This window comes from Rhynchophorus ferrugineus, unplaced genomic scaffold (assembly GCF_030347505.1).
Source record: "Rhynchophorus ferrugineus isolate W39M unplaced genomic scaffold, kcgeb_rfMv2 rfM1, whole genome shotgun sequence".
Lineage (NCBI taxonomy): Eukaryota > Metazoa > Arthropoda > Insecta > Coleoptera > Curculionidae > Rhynchophorus > Rhynchophorus ferrugineus.
In genome coordinates, this window is record NW_027472580.1 from 87,976,458 (window position 1) to 87,996,364 (window position 19,907).

Consider the following 19,907-nt stretch of genomic DNA (forward strand, 5'->3'; position numbering starts at 1 on the left):
CCGCATTTATTTGTCATATCTGCAAAACAGTTCCTTCAACAAGTATTCGTCCTATCCTTATATATTTTAATCAAATTCTCATGTATTTTCGGAACAATTGCACATTACAGTTACAACACTACACTTTAACTGTCTCCGCTCTCACCCTGTCTGATTAATTGTCATAATCTCTCATTAGATCATAATCTCTTATTCGGTAACATTCATTTAGTCACTAAGCTGTCAATTTCCAATTTGTCTAATGCTTGTTGTTTATGTAACACAAATCTACTATTTGTCAAAGTTTTCTTGACTCTCTTGATGTCTGCTGGGGTCCGTCCAAACCCAAGGTGTTATTGTTGACAATCTGGCTTGTGTAACATTTTCGCTCTGCATGTTTATTGTAATAATTCAGGGGCAGTGATAGGGAGGAAGACATAAGACTTTGTGGCCATATTATTCATCCATCTTATCGAACATGTATCTTTTCCAGGCCTATTTCTAAAAAATTAAATTACATAAAATGCAATTAAACATTTCGTTCATATTTCCTAAGTAAAATTTTGATATAGTTTACTCCTTTAGCATGGTTTCTCTAAAAGGTATTCGTATAAAAATGTATAAAACATTGGTTGCAATCCATTGTTTAATTATAAATTTGCTTAATTTCTTATTACAAAAAATCAAACCATTCCTTTTGTTGAGCATGAAATACAATGAAATGTTATTATAACGTTTATTATTATAATAACGTAACCTTTATGTGTCAAATTTTGTTGTCTTTATATTATTTTTACTATTATCTTTCCTTGAGTGACTCAATATTCGATTTTGAAATGTTTATATTTTATCTAATTACACTAATTGAAATAACAAATAGTCCTTGATTTTATTATATGCTTTTAATCATTTAACTCCTATGTTTCCTGACAATGTATGAAGCAATGTTCTACATCCCCCAAAGAGCTGCTATGGATACTTTCAAGAATAACACTTTCTTCTGAAATATTGTATTAAATTATGTTTATAATGAAAAAACTATTCACTGTTTTTAAACGATTCATAAATTTTAATTAAAATGTTTGTCTGTTTTTTGTTTTGTTGCAGAAGTATTTTTATTTCATTGGATGAATATTTTAAAATCTTAATTATTAATCGTAATCATGTAGCTTTTCAATAAAGATTGGTCACTGTTGAAATCATATTTGACCGTTCAAGTACATTGTGAACGATCAACTAACAATGGTGTACTAGTAACCAGTTGTAAATGATATAGTACATAAGTTAATAAATTGTGATCACTAGTTAATATTAAATGTGTATCTAAATATTTTTTTTGTACATAATATGCCTGTTATGAAAATGGCATGAAGTTTTTTCTTTCTTGGTATGAGTTAAAATAGTTTTAAGTTTCTACATAATATGTTTAAGTTTATATTAGACACACACTCTATTTTATACGACAAGCTGTGATGACTATGGACTGCTGGCGGCAGGTGTTATACGCGTGGATTACTTTAGACGATAGTCTAAATTATACTAGACTTGATTATACAAGTTTCTAATGGCTAGGACTGCACATGTGCACTTGTTCTAATCTAGCCTAACAGTTTTCACAACTCGCGCCCTTTTCTACCTCAATCTTATTCTATGCGACTGTCTCAGTTGTGGCAGTGAAAATTCGTGATACTTCGTTAGCTTTTAGCTTCGTTATAGCTTTCTTCTTCTTTTGAAATATCTGAAAAATATAATAATAATAACAAATAGGCAGAAAATTTATATAAACATGACCTTATTTCATTCTTACCTTTACTATAATCTTTAAATAAGTTCTGTTTCAATATGATTTAACATATCCTTTGTTCCATAACAATCTACAAAATTATAGTGTTATAAAATAATAATATTTTACATATAATTCATACCATATACACTTATTTTCGGATTATCTGCCGCTAATTTTGCCTATGAAATAATTATATTTCAATTATTATATACAAATTATATATAAAATATTATATTAAAAAATGTCAATACAAAATTAAAAATGACATCTAACTACAATTGAGATTGTGGCATAGAGTAAGACTGAGGTAGAAAAGGACACGAGTTGTGAAAACTGTCACACTAGATAAGAATATGACGAAATATGAATGACGTTTTCCCACGAAGACTAATTTTGCGAAGAGGTGATTTAGATGGCCAGCCAGATTTCCGGATTTAACAACACCAGACTTTTCTTATGGGTTTTTAAAATCAAAAGTTTATGTGAATAAGCCCCAAACGATTCAACACCTTAAAGACAACATTCGTCACGAAATTGAAGAAATTTATCTTCAGGTGTTTTAGTATGTCATTAAAAATGTCTTTAAAAGAGCCGAAAGTGGCATAGCGAATGGCAGTCACAATTTAACTGATATAATTTCATAATAATAACGAATATAATCATATAAATATCATATAATCATAACGAAAAAAAATGTAATGAGATAAACATATAATAGTATATGTTATTTTTTTTATTAATTTCCTAGAACGTCAACAATCATTTATTCTAGATACTATTCTAGAACTTATTCTAAAAACTATTCTAGCTTACTCTAGACATGATTAAATCTCGTTCTGTGTCTATTAATCAGTTCGTATGAAAGTTTGCGTTTGACTTCACTGTCGTCGCGTACATTTAACTGTTTGGTGAGTGCATTGGGATGCACTAATAGTCTTTCAGAGTACTTCGCAATAACACTCCGAATCACACTGGTTATGGGTTTTATGGGTATATCACGCTGAATTAGTTTGTTGGACACGTAATACGGGGCAACGACGATGACTCGCAACACTTTATTCTGGGACCTCTGGAGGATATCTATATTAAATTTGCTAGTAGTATCCCAGAGTTCAATACCATAGGTCCAAATGGGCCTAAGTATTGACTTATACAGCAAAACCTTGTTATCTAATGATAATTTAGATTTACGTGGTATCAGTAAATTTGGTTTAATTTAAACCCAAGCTGTTTGCGTTTTTTAACTATATGTTTTTTTTATGTCAAATGTCGATCGAAATACATTTCCAGATATTTAACGTTGTCTGCTTGCGGAAGTTCATGATTATTCAATTTTACTGAGAGGCATGTTCTTCTCCAAAGGGCGAATGTCACATGGGTAGATTTTATCTCCTTTGCTTTGATACGCCACGTTTTCAACCACCATTCAACTTTATTAAGATGAAGTTGTAGGTTTCTTGTGGCTGATATTGAATCCTCGTGTGATGATAAAACCACCGTATCACATTAGCATATGTTGCAACAGAAGTGTTTCTTGAGGTCGATAGGTACTGGTAGGTAACACCAGAATATATTGGGTGTAGGTCAGTATATTCGTCAGCCTGTTTAACAATAAAATGTCTGTTTGTGAGGTACGATTTCAGCAGTTAAGGTGCGTAAGGGGTAAAAGCTTTTTCAATTTAGCATACATTGTCATGCAGTATATATAGTATGCCACACATTGTCGAAGGCCTGAGAAATATCGAGAAATGCAGCAGAGCAATATTTATTATCGTTTAAGCTTTTGTTAATTTGGTTGACTAATCTACGTATTTGTTCTATTGTTGCTTGTTTATTACGCAAGCCAAATTGATGGTCTGGAATAATATTTCTCTCTTCTGCGATTATTTTGAGTCTTTTAATGTATAATTTTTGGAATAGTTTAGAGATCACAAGTAACAGGCTTATAGGAAGATAAGAGGGGACGTCTTTTGACTTTTTGCCAGGTTTACGTATCATAATGATATGAGCCACTTTCCAAGTGCTAGGAAAGAATTAAATATTTATGATATTAAATTGATGCACTTTCCTGACAGCTCTTTTAAGATCCTTCCAGTTATTAGATCAAAACCAGGAGCTTTTTTAGAATTGATTTCTTTATGTATTTTTTGTTTTACTTCCTTAACAGTAAATTTGTTGTTTAATTTTTTTGTTTGATGTTTAACAACACCTACCTTATATATTGTTACTGGGGGTGGTCTGGGAATTACTTTTGGTTGGTTTTCTTTTTTGTTCTGGTTTTCTTCTATCTCTTCTGTCAGGGCACTGAAACTATTGTTTGTTTGGATGGGTTTTTGAAGCCAATAGTCGCTGTTCAAATAACTTGTTCTTCGGGATTTCTCAAGCGTTTTTTATTTGTAACCATGTTCCATTCGTGCATTATTGGCAGTTGATCGTTATTTCGAATAGCGGGTGATTCAATTGATAAATAGGCAGAAAAGTGTTGTGGATTAGCTAGTATGTATTGAAATTAACCGTAGAGATCACTTCACAGTTATTAAATGTTTAATTTAATTTCTTTTACGCGCGTCATAATTTACTCGCTCGATTTACCGTTCCGAAAATAAGAAAGAAAATTCCTAGAAGGTAGGGCCTTACTAAAGTCTATTATATATATTCTATTAATAAAATATTATACATGTAATATTGATAAAATATAGTGTCAAGTTGATCCACAAATATAAATATCACTCAAATGTCTAAAACAGGTGTCTTATCTTGATACGAATTACCAAACATGCCGATTTAAGGTTCTTTTTAATTTTCCACTATCTAATCAGTGATAAGCTTAATTTAGTTTGAACTGTTTTTAGTAACATACTGTTATTATTAAAAAAATGGTTTTAACATGTATGCTAATTAAATTTACATGAACTGAATCTACCAAATTAGCAAACAAAATTAAACAACCATAGTGAGCAACACATTTATAGTTATTCAGTAGTGGTCCGTGTCATAGAGTTAATTTTTAGCCTGATAAAATTGCAAGGTGGGGCCGATAAATGATAAGAAATGATAACACTTGATAATATAGTAACTGTTGATTGTGCTGCTGATTAACTCAGTTTAAAAAGGTGTGAATTTATAGAATATGTAAAAAACATAAAATAAAAACATGCATATTCGTTTGATAGTTAGTATTGTAATAGTAACTTTGTTCGGGTATGTTTATACGTCAGAAAGTGGTTTAGTTTTAGAAAGATTAGGTAAGATTACTGAAGACTTAGGTAGGTTATAGTCACGTAAGTTCACGTTACTAACGAATTCGTACGTCTTTTAAAATAAATTGTGTTAAAACAATATGTGTCCTATTTTAAAACTGTTAGATATATGTATTTTTTATATAAAAAATAAAGAAATAGGGTTATTATCTCATGTAATGATCCTCTCCGTTTTCTAAGTTGTTTTATCTTAATCTGTAATTAATTACATATATTAAATAACAAAATTTCTAATATTAAACAATGTTAGTTATCTGATATAATAACCACCTATATTTTTCAAGTTATTTTTCAACATTTAATAATGGAGGGCTAGTGTACTGGCCGATATTCGACCATAACACTTGTCCAACCATCCCAACTTTATGCGGAACGGTGATAAAAGAGATTTATGTGGACGCCCTATGTTTCTTGAAGGACGTTCTTGTTACTAACATTAAACACAACATTGACATTAACATTTCCTATATAACAATGATCATCATATTTTACTCTGCGAAGAACCAATTCTAAAAAAAAGGTTTTAAAAATGTATTTATCAAACCTTTTTGACCTCTCGAAATTTTTCCATATTAATTCCGTTTTCAACGTACCAAAAATACCTAGAACTCTGTGGATAATACTCAAGCCATTAGTTAATAATATTTCTTCAGCAAGAATGCCAATTCTGTGTAGATAGTCTGGATATCAAATTCATCAAATTTCTTAAAATTTATATCGTATTCTTTAATATTTATATTATAAATTTAAAATTATAATAAAATAAAATTAATTGATATTATGAAAATTATTATATTTGCGAAAATCCAAATGGGTAAACAATTCTTCTTTTGAAAAATTAGAGGGGAGATGAACCTTCTATTAATTATATAAAATGTTTTCGGTAGAGATAACTTATTTGATTTGATGTCTTATGGTCTATGCCATTTATTGCATTTTTAACTTAAGCTACTTAAGTTACTCATTCTACGATAGAGACTTTGAGCTTGACATCATTATTTTTAATGTAAGCTGAGTTTTAGTTATAACTTTTCTGAACTAGATCGTATGGTTTTACTCTCCTTAATCCTTTGTCTAAGTTATCATTATCTGGGAGCTGGAGAATTTTAAATTGATGTTTTAGACACGAAACATATTTTATGTCTTTGGGCATAGTCCTAGATAACGTTATCGACTGTTTATACCTTCAGTCCTTATACAGTCTAATCCATCCAATTAACAATTGAATATCCAAGTAACATATTTACCTTTCACGTTTAGTTCTTATTTTCTTTGGTTACAGTTTTGTCCTTGTAAAGTAGTTTAGATATCACTGTATATCTCCTTAATTCTGTTTCTACCTGTATACATCTTTCTTGATAAAACTAGGTTTAATCACCGCATTTTCTCTAATGCATTTGTCATATCTGCAAAAAAGTTAGTATCCTTTCTCTCTTCACACATTTTAAGCAAATGCTCATGTATATTCTAAACAATTACATACATATCAGTGCAGATAAATCTTTCACACTCTACAGTAATATTTCCTACAGTTATCGTATATTAATTATATACTGAGCCTTAGGTGTTTCCACTCTCACCACCCTGTTTTGGAAATTGTCATTGTTGAATCATAATATTCAGATATTCAGAGTGTATCATTTAAGTGAATAACGAAGCTGTTCATTTTCAATCTATCTAACATTTGTTCAGAATTCCATCATTTGTTTTTCTTCTTCAATGTGTATATCGGGTTCATCCAAACCGTGTTATTAACAATTCCTGTTACCAGCGTGAAGAACAATATATCTGCAATGAATTATTAATAAATGTTCTGACTAATGAAACCTATAAACCGTCGTTCGAACTACTCACTGTTTTTATGCATATCATATATTTGATCTCTGGTAGAGATAGCATCAAGCTGATATTGATTCGTCATCCGCTTAGTATGAAGATCGTTGCTTTTCAGTGAATCCAAGATTATATTTTTTAATATTTGAGATACTTTAGTGACCGTGCTAATACTAATCAGTACACGCTAAAAATTTTTTTCAATAATAATTGCACTAACTTAATATTTAACATTAATAATTTAATTTAATAATTTAACGAATTTACAAATTGTGACAGGCATAGATTAAATATCTTTATGACGTGACTTTATTGTTATTTTGAATAGACTAATTTTTCGATAATGATGTAATATTAAAAACTTTATTTTAAGGTGTTCTAAAGCGTTTCCCTATATTATTTCAGTAACCTACCAAAGATGTAATTTGGATAGAGATTGTCGTGAATTTTCCTTTTGTTATGGCAACGACAATGCCAATAACAAGACGGGGTATTGCAAATGCAAGTCCGGTTACGAGCTTCTGCTGAGGAATCGGACATTTTACGCTTGTCGCAAACGTAAGTTGGCTTCTAGTAATTGCATTTAACTTGACCAAGGGATCGTTTTAGTGGCCAATTATAACGAAGAGTGCGAATACGATATACAGTGCTCCGAGGATTTGGGCTCTCTAGCAAAATGCAATAATGGATTGTGTGGATGTGGGGAAGGCTCCGTAAGATATTCATATGATGGGATATGTTATAATAGTGTTCGTAAGTACAAGTTTATTTAATAAATGGACATGTTGGAAATGCGAGAGTTTTAAGAATATACAATCTTTTTGTTATTAAACAATTTGACATTCTTATAATGTTACTGTAAATTTTTAGCTTCTAGAATAGATATATTTTGGTCAATTGCTGATCTTTAAATCTCCTGGTATTAATACAATTTTGACTAGCATTTGATTGATCAAGGCTTGCACAACTTTTAGATGAATTCCCAATATATTTATTTTGAGGGAGTAGGTCTATCTACCAGTTTTATTTAATACATTTACCATTTTGTCATACATATCCCTGGTCTACAAACTTATTTTTAACCGACTTCGGAAAAGGAGGATATATGTTTTTATATATATTAATATTTTTTAAATGTTTGTTCGCCGATTTCTCCGTTCTTCCGGGGTGGTCCCATTGGAACTAAGTCATGATCTGTGGGGTCATGGGGGAAGGGCGGAAATCGAGGGAAATCCTCAAATTTCAAAAACACATACAAAGTTTTAATACCTACCTAAACCCATTTTTCTATTTACAATATTGTTGTAACTACTACCAACTGCTCAGTTTGCCGAACAACAAATTATATTTGTTTTGCTCATAATTTAATTTTGTGCATGTTACAATTTTTTAAGATTATTTTTGTATTGTTTGGACTTCAAACAAACAAAATATATAAATAGGTTTAGGTAGGCATCAAGCTAAATTGTGTACATAGAGGAATATAAATTACGTGTAGTAGGTAGGTTAAATAAGGTTTTTGTTTATTTTTATTTAGTTGTTACAACGATTATTATGTAGATATTTTATTTTAAAATTAAGTTTGATTATTTTCTAATTTTTAGAGAGTCCCTTATTTATTTTTTAAAGTCGGTTCAATTTTTTTGTTAAACATATTTTTTAGTAGGTAATCACGCACGGTGTTAAGTTTTTCCGTTTATATGAAATATATATATCAACACATCAACAATAAGACATTCAATTTAAGGGAGGTGGCAGAAATGTATGAAGAAACTTTATATAATAAATTAAAGTAAATGCCAAACAAAATGTGTATAGATAAAATGAACATTAACAGCGAAATATCAACGTTCAGGACGACAGAAACAGAGATAAACAGTTGAAGGATATAAAATCAAGCGATAATCATTGAAAGGGGGAACGATTCATATGAGTTAAATTTTATGATAATAATCAATCTCTTGTAAAATCGCGTCAATCGATATCTATTGTCGCCGACTAGGGTTTCCTATAATTATTTAGCCTAAATCTTATTCTTATAGAGGAAAGGTGATGGCCCTCACTCGAAAGGTGGAAGACACAGATTGGAGATAGGTAACATAATTCACAGCTCACAGATGCGCTTGGGGATATTAAGGGGCTGTACAAGAAATAACACTGTTCCAGTTACATGGAAACGAGTAGGGGAAACAGGAAGGAGACTGAAAAGCTCACTTTTTATTTCAAAAAATCGGTTTAATCCATCTGAATCCGAACGTCTTTGCACTGCGGCTCTATTAAATGTACTGAGGATGGAATAGAGATCAGTTTGGATACATATATTCTCGAATGGGTCTTAAAAGTAGACGGCAGACATGTACCTATTCGTTTTCAAGTATTCCAACGTCAGAGGGGATCCACACTAGCATCATTTGCTGACCAATCAGCAAGTGTGATTGCAAGAGACTTGAAGATTTGGAGACTAGGGGATGACTGTACTTACGTTCAAAGAAACAATCCAACTGTAGGAGTTTGAAGGGATGCTCATTTTCCATATAGTTGGGGAAACGCATATATTAGAGCCTGGTATGACATATAATTCAGCGGTGAGTGTCGTATCCTGTTCGGCGAGCTTAAAAAATCTATTACAGACAAAGGCACAACCAAATCCTGAGTTGAATTTGGAGTTATCAGTATAAACGTGCTTGTGTCAAGGGTAAAGGGGTATATTGTCGACTGTAAACATAGGAATATTGTTAACACTGATGTTATGGATACGAGAGCGTCTGCGTTTGCGATTGAAATGGATGACTGACTTTAAGAGACTCACAGAGTCGCAAGTACTTGAACTGTTATCTTTCTGATTACAGCCATTCACTAAAACTAGAGTTTCGCGATAGCTACAGATCGAATTTTATGTTAATCAGGTTATCATATCCATGAAAGTACTTGTTACTGTTTTTTTTTAAATTTTGTTTATTTAAAAAGGCGGAAGATATATCAGATAAATTTTATCTTATAGTATTGTCTTTGTTGAGGTTGGTTTTATGACTTTATTCTATGGAGCGATGGAATTGATATATCGTTGATTTTCCTTGATGCCTGTACATCAGGAAATGATAAAGATGGTATAGAATTTTCAGTTCTGCTTTGATTTGAATAACATATGATTCCTATTTATTAATAGTATTTGAATTAAATGTTGGAAAAGCGATTTCTCTTTTAAAACTATTTTAAAGGTAGATTTATTTCCTCACATTTCAACCCATATGCCAACATAACGCTATTATCGCGACGTAATAACCCATACATAATGTTATCCAAATTTCGTTGCCTTCAATTTAACTTGTAAGCGAGCTAGTCTCTGTCTGTAAGTCTTTGGAGATTATGATTAGTGAGCTTTCATCTAGAAATATATCCGTTTTGATTATCCCAAGACTTTATAGCCCTAAACAGATCTTCTCCCAGGAAGGCACTTTCTGGTAAATTCCAAGAAAATTTCCTATATTTCGAGTTAGAAAATAGTAATCCGTTGTTCCTGGAAACTACCCGTTGGCTCTTGCTTTACCTAATGTTTTTATGGCGGATATTCCAAGAAGCCACTGTTTTTGCGGATGTACCACCTTGTTCATGAGCTTCAACTAGGCATTTTCACGGGGGTTTCACAAATAGCAGGATGACATGTTAAAGTGATTAATGTCTGGATTGTTGAAAATCAATCCGAAAGAGACAAAGGCCGTGACCTTTTATACAACAAAAAAATTCCTTCTGAAATATTCATCTAGACTACAGGGCCATCTATCTAGATATACACTAGAAAAAAACGTTTATTTCAAGTTCGTTGCATCAGGACACTGATGTTCCACCAGTCCAATAATTTATTTGTAAGCTTCTCATGGATTCTCAATTAAAATCCATGCATTAGGGAAATAAGTTTATCAAAGAATTTACTACACCTCTACATCTTACATTTTTTACTGTAGGATCGTAGTTAGAACTTTTTCTGTAGCTCCCACTAGGCCTTCGTGTCCCTAATGGTTATTCAGTTGCAGATGCTATAATTCAAACCCAATATAATCATAAATGATCTTCATGATCTGAAATCAATAACGATCTGAAATAAATATCAGCAATGATATTCAGATAAGCTGGAAATAGTGATTTTAGTGTCGTATATGAGGACCCACACAACCAAATTTTGAGACTCTGGTAACTAGGCCACAAAAAATGAAGGTAGTACTAAAAATTAACGATAATATATCGATAGGAATAATTTCTGATGAATGCAGGATACATGGGTTTCAAATTCAATTATGTGGCTGATATTTGTGGTGTATCTCTTCGGATAACAACCGTTTTTGTTCTCAGTTAGCCAAGACTATTCTACTAGTTGTTGAAATTATTACTTCCCAAATATAAACACCAATGTTTATATAATTTTATTAATGTTATCATATTTAGAGGAAGTTTTCTATGATATTTGATGACTTTGACAACAAACATTTCTTATCGTCTCTCAGATAATGTTCCGTTGGCTAGCAATTCCAATACAGGGCCATCTATCTAGATATACACTAGAAAAAAAAACGTTTATTTCAAGTTCGTTGCATCAGGACACTGATGTTCCACCAGTCCAATAATTTATTTGTAAGCTTCTCATGGATTCTCAATTAAAATCCATGCATTAGGGAAATAAGTTTATCAAAGAATTTACTACACCTCTACATCTTACATTTTTTACTGTAGGATCGTAGTTAGAACTTTTTCTGTAGCTCCCACTAGGCCTTCGTGTCCCTAATGGTTATTCAGTTGCAGATGCTATAATTCAAACCCAATATAATCATAAATGATCTTCATGATCTGAAATCAATAACGATCTGAAATAAATATCAGCAATGATATTCAGATAAGCTGGAAATAGTGATTTTAGTGTCGTATATGAGGACCCACACAACCAAATTTTGAGACTCTGGTAACTAGGCCACAAAAAATGAAGGTAGTACTAAAAATTAACGATAATATATCGATAGGAATAATTTCTGATGAATGCAGGATACATGGGTTTCAAATTCAATTATGTGGCTGATATTTGTGGTGTATCTCTTCGGATAACAACCGTTTTTGTTCTCAGTTAGCCAAGACTATTCTACTAGTTGTTGAAATTATTACTTCCCAAATATAAACACCAATGTTTATATAATTTTATTAATGTTATCATATTTAGAGGAAGTTTTCTATGATATTTGATGACTTTGACAACAAACATTTCTTATCGTCTCTCAGATAATGTTCCGTTGGCTAGCAATTCCAATATCTTCGACATCAGGTTTGACACTTCAGTCATATGAAAATTAAAGACTAAATAGCATAATAGAGATGATGCTTGAATATAAATTACATGATTTATTGGAAATCCTTCAAAATTATTTCGTTTAAATTTTATTACTGCTTCAAGGTAGTGACGATATTTTTATAATATATATTCTGTAAAATATGTGAAATATATAGTATAACTACAAAAATCGACTAAATTATGTATACTTTTAGTCGTGGCAGTGAGTCATTATACGTTTATCAATAGATATTTTCAGATTAGTGATATAGATAAGATATACTATAATGTAATGTGATGTAAAAATAGTCCATTTAAAAGAATATCAATACAAATTAGACCAGCGATTTTTAAGATAACTATATATGATATGACTATATATATATATATATATATATATATATATATATATATATATATATATATATATGTATATATATATATATATATATATATGTATATATATATATATATATATATATATATATATATATATATATATATATATATATATATAATGAATATGATGCTTGTTCGATAAGTTCGCAAATTAAATGAAAATATTTGGAAACAAAAATAAAAGGTCAAAGCTTTCTGCGAAGGAATTTTTGGAAGTTTGAAAATATTCCTACTTTCCTTAGATTTACAATTGATTTTAACGGTAACCTTGGAGCTGTGCGTGTATATAGTATTTTGTAAATTAGTTTAATACAATTTTGCATTCAGTTGGTTCAAAAGTAGCAGAAATCTGAGATGTACCACCAATTTTCCTAGCTTCTGTTTGAAGTTATAGAGGCAACGATATATTTGTTTCAAAAGAGTTTTCGTTTACATTTTTCAGTTTTCAAACCACTCAATTTACGTTATTTCCAAATTCCAACATATATATATATATATATATATATATATATATATATATATATATATATATAACGTGTGCAGAACAGTTCATTGTCCAGTACAAATGTTCTGTAAAATTTCATACCAAAGCATGAAATTGAAGGGAATGACTTATCAGTTGACTTTGTACCCTGTGCTTATGTTTAATAGATAGTAGATATATTCTTCATCAATGTGTCATGTAGGTTATACTGTATACATGACTCACTCTACATTAGGTATTACACACTTATTGACTGACGCTGATTACGTTTTACCATCGCTAAACATTTTTTGAGGTTAACTCATCTATTTACTGTTAATTATGAACAATTGTAGTTAATTTAGAAGATAGAAAATTTTTCGTACCTAAATCATTTATTACAATATTTCTATTCAATTGAAGTGGCCGATTACTAACCAAACTTAGGCACATATGCTCTTTTATCGTTTTGTTTTGTACACTTCCATTTCAGTTTTGATTGATATATCCTTTTTATTTATGAAACTGCTATTTATAGTAAACAAATACAAAGTTTTTCCAATTCTGACATTAATTTTCATCTACTGACTTGTTTTCTATTTATATACCAAAATACATAAATGCATTCAATTTGGATAATTGTTACTCTGGATCTTCCATAACCACGACTTTTATTTTGCTTTTACTCATTATTATTTCATCTTTTTAATATTTTCTGTGGGTTTGGTTAGATATTCCATCTTATGAGTTGTTATTATTACATCAGCTAGAAAGTATCTTATCGACATTTCTATTTTTTTCAATAAATTATTTTTTCTAATATACAGTTATAATATTGGCCTGTAAATTAGTATTAAAGGATTTTTTTAATTGAAGCTTTGCTGTGGCGTTTTCGTTATTCAAAGTGTTGTCTATCGATAGCCTCTACTTCTTCCCATCTTTCAGATGATTTAGTGATATCATATCGAAAGAATGATGTATCCACGAATTGACCCATTTTTTGGTATCTTCATTAGAAGTGAAGTACTGCTCAAGTCTCAGAAAAAGTAGTAATCAGAAGGAACAAGGTCTAGAGAATAGGGCGGTTGGTGTAACATTTTTGTAGCACCAAAAATAACATTTTTATCTGTTTGCTCATGTTCTGGCCGTTTTTCATTTAAATGTCACAATTATAGTTGATTCAGATTATCATTAGAAAATGCTTCTAAATCCTCGTCTTAAAATTGTATTGGCTAAGTAAGTGATCCAGAATTTCGCACTAAAACATGAAACAAGTTGCCACTGGACAACACGCAAGAAATCAGAAGATTGAAGTGAATGAAACCAATGAAATGAAAGTATATTTAACTTTAGCTTAAGTAGATTAGTTTTATTCTAATTTCGAAAATACGATGTATTAATCCCGTACACGTCTTGCTTGTATATTAATGCAAGTACAACAGAATAGTTGTAATAAATTAATTTGTAAATAAATATTGTACTAAGCATATCGAATATAAGATGCAATTAATAAAAAAAAACATATTCAATCAATGGAGCATGATCACCATAAGCATTCGATGACCTTCAGTAATATCAGTTTATATTGTAATATAAACAATTTGAGTGTTAAATTAAATGAATAATTAAAATCTCAGGATTATGAAAACAAATTAGTATTAATTAAAACGATTTTACTAATGTTTATTTATTATTTTAGTTCTTGGAGATTTCTGCCTCACAGATGGTAACTGTTTATTAGAAAATGGTTCTGCGTACTGTTTGGATGGCAGGTGCGAGTGCGACATCGGCTATGCGCCATCCGTTGATAAAAAACGATGCGTACTTTCACGAAGTATCGGTCAAAACTGCTCGCACACTGAAGAATGCGGAAGCACACCGAATAGTGAATGTCGAGAAGTTTGTAGATGTCAGACAGGATATGTTATCAGTCGAAATGGCAGTTCATGTTTAAAAGGTACGTGAAATTTATTAAAACGTTTAGAATTAAAAGCAAAAGGTTACTTATTTTTCGAAATCAATATCGATTTCTTCAACTCCGTCTCGGATCCCCCCCGCAGTGGTTAAATTTGATTTCATGAAGAGCCTTTAAAAGCAGTGGGTGGTCAAATTAATAAGGATAATATTGAGATTATTAATTTTTTTAGTTTAATTGGTTTTCTGTAACAAATGGGGTGGGGCTGTCTTATTTTTTTGTATCTTTAATCTATTGGGATCATAAAAACTGAAAAAAACTTGAATGAATTTTAGTATTTAGTGATCACCCTTTGCTGCAATAAGAGCTTGTATACGTCGGGACATCCTCTCAATACATATGGAGTTTGGAGTCGTGATGTCATTCTCTGATGAGACTTTCAATTAACTGCTGCTTGTTGATAATCACTTCTTTTGAAGTCGCCCATTTTGGCGAGTTTCCACATGTCTTCTGTGAGATTCATGTTTGATTCATTTCCTGTCCAAGGCAAAACTGTGATTGTTTCCACCAATATGTAATTGTAGGAATGTTCGTCGGGTCGGTCAGTCGGTCGAAATGTGTGGCTGCCGCTGCGATTATTTGTCAGAACACTCACTACTATTTTTGGAAGGAATTTGCACGAGAACTGAAAATACTGGTTGAATAATCACTTGTTTATTTCGATATTGAGTGATACATGTGGTCGACGGGAGAATTGACAGGATATTAGGTTAGGTAGAGGAAGTACGGTAGCGCTGTGGAAGTGGTACTATTACAGGGGGATGGAGAAAAGAGAAGAGAGTGAGACGTCGTCGTGATGGTCTTTTATACCCTGGAACTGCATTGTACCAATCCAACGGCGTTGCCAACCTTTGTACTTGTTGATGAAAACGTGGTGGCCTAAAGGGTCGTGGCGATCGCCATATAACTCCCCTCCTAGTGGAACTGCCGTGGAACTTACCTATATGTGGTGCAAGTTCCGGAGTGCACCCGCGATCACGCAAACAAATGCCCGGGGACTGCTGATGAGATGGGGATCCCAACCTAAGCGAGGAGTTTTACGGGATCAGCTGCCATCGGAGTTGTAGCAGGACGTCGTTCGTCTTGGGGCGCTTAGTTTTGTTTGAGGGTACCTATAAGTATGTTACGTGTCCCGTCTCGTGATGCGAGGGTGCTCATGTGTTGATGGTATACATGATGGGCTTCTGTGGTTTTTGTCCATCAGGCTAGTCTCGTGGGATGTCGTCGACCATGTGATGTTGATGGGTTCCGTTCCTCGTGCTATCCTTCCATGCACGTGTCAAGCACCTGTCGAGTGGCTTATGTTGAGTTGATTTACCTGTTAGGCACTTTGATCACGTCGGGGTCACCAATTGTAGGAATGTTCGTCGGGTCGGTCAGTCGGTCGAAATGTGTGGCTGCCGCTGCGATTATTTGTCAGAAAACTCACTACTATTTTTGGAAGGAATTTGTACGAGAACTGAAAAACACTGGTTTAATTATCACTTGTTTATTTCGATATTGAGTGATACATGTGGTCGACGGGAGAATTGACAGGATATTAGGTTAGGTAGAGGAAGTACGGTAGCGCTGTGGAAGTGGTACTATTACAGGGGGATGGAGAAAAGAGAAGAGAGCGAGACGTCGTCGTGATGGTCTTTTATACCCTGGAACTGCATGGTACCAATCCACCGGCGTGCCTTTGTACTTGTTGATGAAAACGTGGTGGCCTAAAGGGTCGTGGCGATCGCCACATAATAACTGTTCGGGATTTGTGACAGGGTACCGAATAATTACATATGTAGGTTGTCATTGTCAGAGAACCATTCATTGATCTGCAGTAGTAACCGTGTTTCTAGTACTCGCTTGTATTGGTCTTGTGTCATTGTCGCTTCTACAATGAGTCCAACCAGACCTTCTCTACAATCGAGTGGAATTGTTCACCAGGGCGTCGTCTTACAAAAGAACTTCTGTCAATCAAAATTTGGAAATTAATAGAATAATTAATAGAATTAGTACTAGAAAATCGTTATTGACCAATTGTAGTACTCAAGACAGTTATACTTACTCTACACCAGTCTGCAACAGTCATATTTCAATGTTGTCTAGCCCACTGGAGTTGTTTCGTTTTAATGCTGTCGGTTAGGTATGTTTCTTTTCTGGAAGGCCGCCGTATTGATAGATTCTGTTCAACAAATCGCCGTCGCAGTGTCCTCTCCGAAATCTTTATACCCTCGTCGTTTATTATCGTAGTTACGGATTTCGAGGCAGATGTTTCTGACTTTTTGATCGGTGCGAGGTGTGATAATTAATATTCTGCCATATTTGCTAATACGATTTGCCTCAAGAGACTTAAAACACGACTTACGAACAATGACTGAATGAGAATAATCCTCGTACAATTGACAAATGACTCGCTTATATTGATTTACTACTTCACAAAAACAATAATAATGATACCGGTATCTATTTATGATAAAATAATTCTTTAAAATCAACATAATTTATTCAAACAAATATAATAAACTACAAATTACATAAATGCGGGTACTGTTCTTAATAATTTGGCCACATTTCGGTATATTGATTAATTAATCTCGTCAAAGGAATGAAACTATCAGACGGAGCTAAATCAGCCAGATATATGAGTTCAAATTGCGAAGAACTAATATTATGCACTAACGTGAACGACATAAGGGGCAATGTTGCAACGAGTCACTAAGATCCATCGGCATTAATGGCGACTTTTTAAAATAAGAATTGCAATACAATATGAGTCGCACGCAACACCTAACAGTTAAGTTCGACAGAATAATTCATAATCAACATTACGATTTTCACGTTTTACTATTTTTTGATCACTTTAGTATAATAAATAAATTAAATTTTACGTTGTTGGGCCAAGAAAATGCTTTTTTATTACCTTTTATTACATATGTGGATATATTTATCTATTGTTCCATTTAAAAATACTTTCTTTCACTTTCGTTTCAGGTGCGCTAAATTGATATTTATATCAACATTCTAATACCATGTAACTAAACTCTTCTCTAATGGTTTCAATGTCTTTTTGCCCTTCCTGTAATTCTGTTTGACCACATTTTTTAGTTTACTAATGCTTCACTGGTCATTTTAAATTACACACGACTGCCTTACTAAACACTTCTCCAATGTGTTTTCTTATCCTACCGATATTTGTGTTGGACCCTATGTTTCTAATTTTCTAGTGCGTCATTGATCCTTCTAAATTACAGGCGGCTGCGTTGCTAAACTCTTCTTCATTGGTTTCAATGTTTCTTTTTATCCTACCGATAACTCTGGATCCCATTTATCTCATTTTCTAGTATTTTATTGGTCCTTGAGTGTTCTAGTGCTCCATAACTTTATTTTATTATTTAATTATTACATTGGTACTAGTCATTTCCCACTAATCTACAATTTGTCTTTATGATAACTTAAATCCAGGTATATAATTAGGAGGACCCATCGGCCCTATCTCAGTCTCTGGTGAAATAATGTTTATACATGTCACTGCTGAATTTTTTATTATATGCACCTCACTACACAACACTATACAAGATCAGATGGTTTTATACTTTTCAGTCTCTGTCCTGTTCTGGTGATATAAAAAAGCTGCAATGCTTCAATATTCTCATGAGAATGGAATCTTTCCTTATGTCCCCTTGCAATTCTCATGATTTTTTGACTGACTGTGGGTATCTGAAGGCCTCCATATAGGTAGTCAGTCCTATAGTATTTGGGTGCACCCACAATACTTCTCAGAACTTTGTTCTGAAAAATTTGCATTTTATTTATGTTACTCTTTGCAGAACATCCCCATAATTGAACTCCATATGTCCATATAGGTTTTAATATTTGAATTAATAACACCCTTTATGGTTTTAGAGTAAAAGAGAAACTTTATTTACATGGCTGATCTTTTACACCATTTTGAACAGCTTCTATACCACCAGGAATTTGCTTTTGTTAAATATTTGAATCATATATTTAACAATAGGAACTCTTTGGTGCTATTAGATCGACTGTGTCTATCAAAACATTATAAAGCTTTAATAATTAAGTACCACGCTAACGAATATGTTATTTTTAGCCGCTACCTATTTCTATGAGCCCTGCGAAGAAAACGGCCAATGCTCCCAGTTTCTCACCGACAGCGTCTGCTCGGAAGGAAACTGCACCTGCCAAATTGGAAGACACGGTTATAGCAATCGATGCGTCAGATCATCAGGTATCGGGCAGGGTTGTAAAAGTAAGTAATCATGAACAAAAAAAAAACAATGAAGCAAAATATAATACATTTAATTCTCTGTCTAGGTATAGATGAGTGCATAACCGATTCGCGACTGTCATCATCAGTTGACTGTGTCGATGGTCTTTGCCAGTGTCTGTCGGGAGTTGTCAACGAGAGCTTAGGATGTGGTAGTGGTGGGACGCATGTATCAACTTCACTATTATCTACCATTTATTACATTGCCATTAGTTATTTATTGTTAAAAATTGTTTTGTGATTTTTTGTATTATAACTATTCTATATTAAATTTTTTTTATTAACATCAAATATTCATTTTTAAAGGAGTATCCTAATCTGATTCTATATTAAATTATTTTTATTAATATATTAAATTTTTTTTATTAACGTCAAATATTCATTTTTAAAGGAGTATCCTAATCTAGTTTTTTGAGAAAAGTCGATCTTCAAAGGTTAAGAATATGCTCTTAAGAGGATCTTTCAAAATTTAAATTATTTACGGATATATAATTGTGGTAGTGATGCAACGAGCTATAACAGGATTTGGGTTTTTGTTATTCTCAAAAAAAAAATTCGATAATGTAAAAAAATGCGGACAAAATGTTATCAGGTCAATAAATTAGTTTTAAAGGATTTTTTTATTTGAAGCTTT

The 19,907-nt window shown here is 32.3% G+C and overlaps 1 protein-coding gene across 2 annotated transcripts; it reads left to right on the forward strand.

Moving 5' to 3' along the window:
* The first annotated feature begins 4,834 nt into the window (after nt 1-4,834).
* Nucleotides 4,835-19,564, forward strand: LOC143191790 (prion-like-(Q/N-rich) domain-bearing protein 25). Of its 2 annotated transcripts, none has more exons than XM_076397175.1 (6): nt 4,835-5,031; nt 7,264-7,416; nt 7,468-7,611; nt 14,731-14,988; nt 19,097-19,255; nt 19,321-19,564. In XM_076397175.1, the coding sequence occupies exons 1-6, from the start codon at nt 4,920-4,922 to the stop codon at nt 19,512-19,514; spliced, it is 1,020 nt and encodes a 339-aa protein (XP_076253290.1). In that variant the 5' UTR covers nt 4,835-4,919; the 3' UTR covers nt 19,515-19,564. The 2 variants fall into 2 exon arrangements, with proteins under 2 accessions (XP_076253290.1, XP_076253295.1); XM_076397180.1 differs by having other exon boundaries at nt 4,836-5,010.
* Nucleotides 19,565-19,907: the final 343 nt, after the last annotated feature.